Below are 3,720 nucleotides of genomic sequence, written 5' to 3' on the forward strand. Positions count from 1 at the left end.
AAAAAAAAAAAAAAATTAAAAAAAAAAAAAAAAAAAAAGTCTCTCAGAACTCTGTTTTCCTGTCTTCCAGTAGGTGGCATTGTCTATTCCTAGCTTGAGCTTCTGTGTTCAGGATGGTGGATATAGCCAGTGTGAAAGGACATGAGCTTCCACCTGTAGCCTCCCTACTCTAGTCTCTGAGATGGAAACCAGGTGCCTGTACAGTTGTTGTTTTGCGTTGATAGCTACACCCCCCAAAAGCTTGTGGGAAAATTTCTGAGTTATTGCAGCTAAGGGTGGGGGAGTTGGAAACCAGGTACCTGGATCAGCCGCAGAACCATGCTGGTAGCCATGCCCCAGGTTGATGGGTTTTAAGGGTTGATGGGCTTCCCCCGGTCTGGCGCGCAGGGCCAGGCCAGGCTTCCTCCTCCGGTTTGGTGTGGGGGCCGGGGCCGGGCTTCCTCCTCCAGTCTACCTTAAATATTTTAATTTTTTGCAAAGATCAACCTCTAACTGCTTTCCAGAGACATTGGTCTAATCAGACACCTTATTTGAAAGTAGAGGTCCGATGGAGGGACCCCCTTACTGGATCATGGTGCGGTCCTGATCCCCTCATTAGTGTAGGGAGGGGATTTGGGTGTGTTATTCCCGAATGGGGAGCCAAGTCCAATTTGGGTACCCACTAGAGATCTAAAATACTGTTCACCAGAACAAAAATGATTACCCAAGAGCACCCCCTCTTGAGGTATGATTATTTTCTCATTTGTAATGAAAAGACCATTCTGCATGCTTTGCCTGGTTATGATGGGACTCCTCATTGTCTCCCTCATGGCATTCATGTTTGTTGGGGGAGACGCGCTTTGGGGAGGCACACTTTGATGCCGTACTTCATATCCTTGGCTCCCCCTGCAAGCAGTGTGTCACTAAGGCCCTTCTCAATAGTCGATGCTACGGGACCAAATATGATTGAGGTAATGGCTTATGGGAGGCATATGTAATCCACGATCTTGAAGTCTTTGAAGCTGGCTCAGGTCACCTCGCTGCTCTTGGCTACAGCATCTGCTGGCCCAAACAATTGGTTCTTCCTTCTAACCCCAAGGCCCCCCCACATGCCCGTGCACAACATTCGAGTTAGGCGTGGTCCACACTGCTTGTTATAAATCAGCATCTAAATGTACTCACAAGGGTGTAACTTACTGAATGGGCCACACTGAGGAGTCCCATTCAGGTATCAGTGTCCTGGAAGCGGTGGTAAGCCAATTTGTTGGTCCTTATATGCCCCCCCCCCCCGGGAAAGAATGGACCATTAAAAGCTACTGCCATTCCCGTTTGGTGAAATATAACCTCACCTCTTACTAGTAGATGCCCTATACTCCCACCCCACTCAGAAGTCTTTTTGCCCTTGGTGACCATGCCTAACGTCACCTGTCTCACTAGAAATGGCACTCAAGATGTGGGGACGTTGAATCCCTTCTGGTGTGGAGGCAATAGGTTTTTTGATCAGTAGGTGGTATGCTCTGTCCTCCTAATGGTACTGCCTTCTTCTGTGGGGATATGGCGTACAGTGTCCTACTGGGTAATTGGAGTGATCTGCATTGTGGTCCTCCTCCTCCCTAACATTGGGGTCCTCCCTAATAACCAGTCCCTGCCCATACCTGCTGTTGATTATTCCCTTTCCAGGCCCCGAAGAGTCATTCATGCTGTTCCTTTGCTGTTGGGTCTGGGGGTGGCCACGGGATAGGAACTGGTCTTGCTGGCCTTGGTACTTCTTTACAGATGTAAAATAAGCTTTCTCAGCAGATGAAAGATGATATGCACCATGTTGCCGGCACTATCTTGGACCTGCAATCTCAATTCCTTGGCTGCAGTAGTCCTCCAAAACCGTTGTGGCCTGAACCTGCTTACCGCCAGAGAGGGAGGATTATGCCTGTTCCTACAGGAGGAGCACTGCTTCTATGCAAATCGCTCTGGTACTGTTCAAGATAAGATTAAAAGGTTACAGGAGGACCTTGAAAACCGTCAGAATGAGCTGCAATCAAGCCTTCTATGGACTGGGCTAAATGGGTGGCTCCCTTACCTTCTCCCCTTGGTAGGCCCCTTGGTTACTATAATTCTTGTATTTACATTTGGACCTTGTATAAACAACAGGCTTCTCCAGTTTCTCAAGGATCGAGCCAAAGCTGTTCAATTGATGGTGGTCCGGCAGCGATATGCTGTCTTACAAGATACTGACTAGGAACCCTATGAGGTTGGCCATGGCCCCTACCAGAACGTGCAGGTGTAAGTCAGAGGCAAGAGTGTTTTTCTTCATAGGCCTAAGTCATCTCCTTTCCTTTCCTCGAGGTTTCTCATTGGGTCTGCTGACCCTGCTGTGAACTGCCTGAAGAGCCAGAGTGGTAGTCAATGACGGGTAAGATCCCCAGAGGGGGACAACCTAAGACAGGCACAGTCTCAAGTAAAGCAGACACCTGCCAATAAAACAAAAAGGGGGAGATGTAGGGCACAGGGAGATGTAGGGCATGTCACATCAAAGAAATAGAAATCTATGATGGAGAAAAGGGAATCTAACTTGCAGACTGTTGCTCACTTCCTGGTCTTGGGGCCGCACATGGCTAAGATGGCACCTGGTGATCAGCCAGAAGGTGTTACCATGGGTTGTGATGAAAAATCAGACCACCTCTAGGATAGGCTCAGAACCCTTCTGCCCTCATGGACAGCTCGAGTCCCCCCTTACTGACTATAGAATGGGTGTACACGTGAACTCTCCTCACCCTGCTGACCTTTATCCTGATTGGCTCCTGTGCCTTATATTAGCTGTGTGTGCTTCCTCAATAAATGAGCTCCAGCCTTGACTGGTCTCCCTGATGCATTTGATTGTCCTCCAGCGAGGGAGGGCTGGGTGCGGGCGTTCAGTCGGCCCTCTCCTTTCTTGGCTTGTCCTGGCCGGGGCGTGTTCTCCCTATCTCTCCTGCAGGTCAGGAGGGAACAAGGACTAAAAACCCCAACACCTTACATGTTCATTAAGACCTGAAATAGGAGTGAAGATATTTCCAAATTCCTTACATTCATAGTTTTCTTTTTTCCCCAAATCTTTGAAGTAAACAGGGACACCATAAAGCTTTCCCACATTTCTTATATTGACAGTTTCTATTCCACTTGCCTTCATTCATGATTGTGAAAGGAACTGGGAGAACTGAAGGCTTTCCCACACTCCTTACATTCATAGGGTTTCTCTCCACTGTGAATTCTTTTATGTAACTGAAATGAATTTGAATATCTAAAGGTTTTCCCACACTGCTCACATTCATAAGGTTTTTCTCCAGAGTGGATTCTCATGTGAAGGGTAACACATGTGGGAAACTTAAAGGCTTTCCCACATTGTAGACATATGTATGGTTTTTTGACTACTGTGAGTCCGCATGTGATTATTTTTTTTATTGGTTGTTCAAAACATTACAAAGCTCTTGACATATCATATTTCATACATTTGATTCAAGTGGGTTTTGAACTCCCAATTTTACCCAAATACAGATTGCAGAATCACATCGGTTACACATCTACATTTTTACATAATGCCCTATTAGTAACTGTTGTATTCTGCTACCTTTACTATCCTCTACTATCTCCCATCCCCTCCCCTCCCATGTTCTCTCTCTACCCCATCTACTGTAATTCATTTCTCTCGTTTATTTTCCCATTCCCCTCACAACCTCTTATATGTAATTTTGTATAACAATGAGG

The 3,720-nt window shown here is 46.6% G+C and overlaps 1 protein-coding gene across 13 annotated transcripts in view; it reads right to left on the reverse strand.

Moving 5' to 3' along the window:
- Positions 1–3,094: 3,094 nt before the first annotated feature.
- Positions 3,095–3,720, reverse strand: part of LOC107144951 (zinc finger protein 266-like) — a 17,268-nt gene continuing 16,642 nt past the window's right edge. For all 13 annotated transcript variants that reach the window (XM_048795262.1, XM_048795263.1, XM_048795260.1 and 10 more), the window contains one exon: positions 3,095–3,400. In XM_048795262.1, the coding sequence (XP_048651219.1) occupies positions 3,341–3,400 (60 nt within the window). In that variant the 3' untranslated portion in view covers positions 3,095–3,340. The remainder of the gene's footprint in view (positions 3,401–3,720) is intronic.

Source organism: Marmota marmota, unplaced genomic scaffold (genome assembly GCF_001458135.2).
Source record: "Marmota marmota marmota unplaced genomic scaffold, marMar, whole genome shotgun sequence".
In the NCBI taxonomy this organism is placed as follows: Eukaryota; Metazoa; Chordata; class Mammalia; order Rodentia; family Sciuridae; genus Marmota; species Marmota marmota.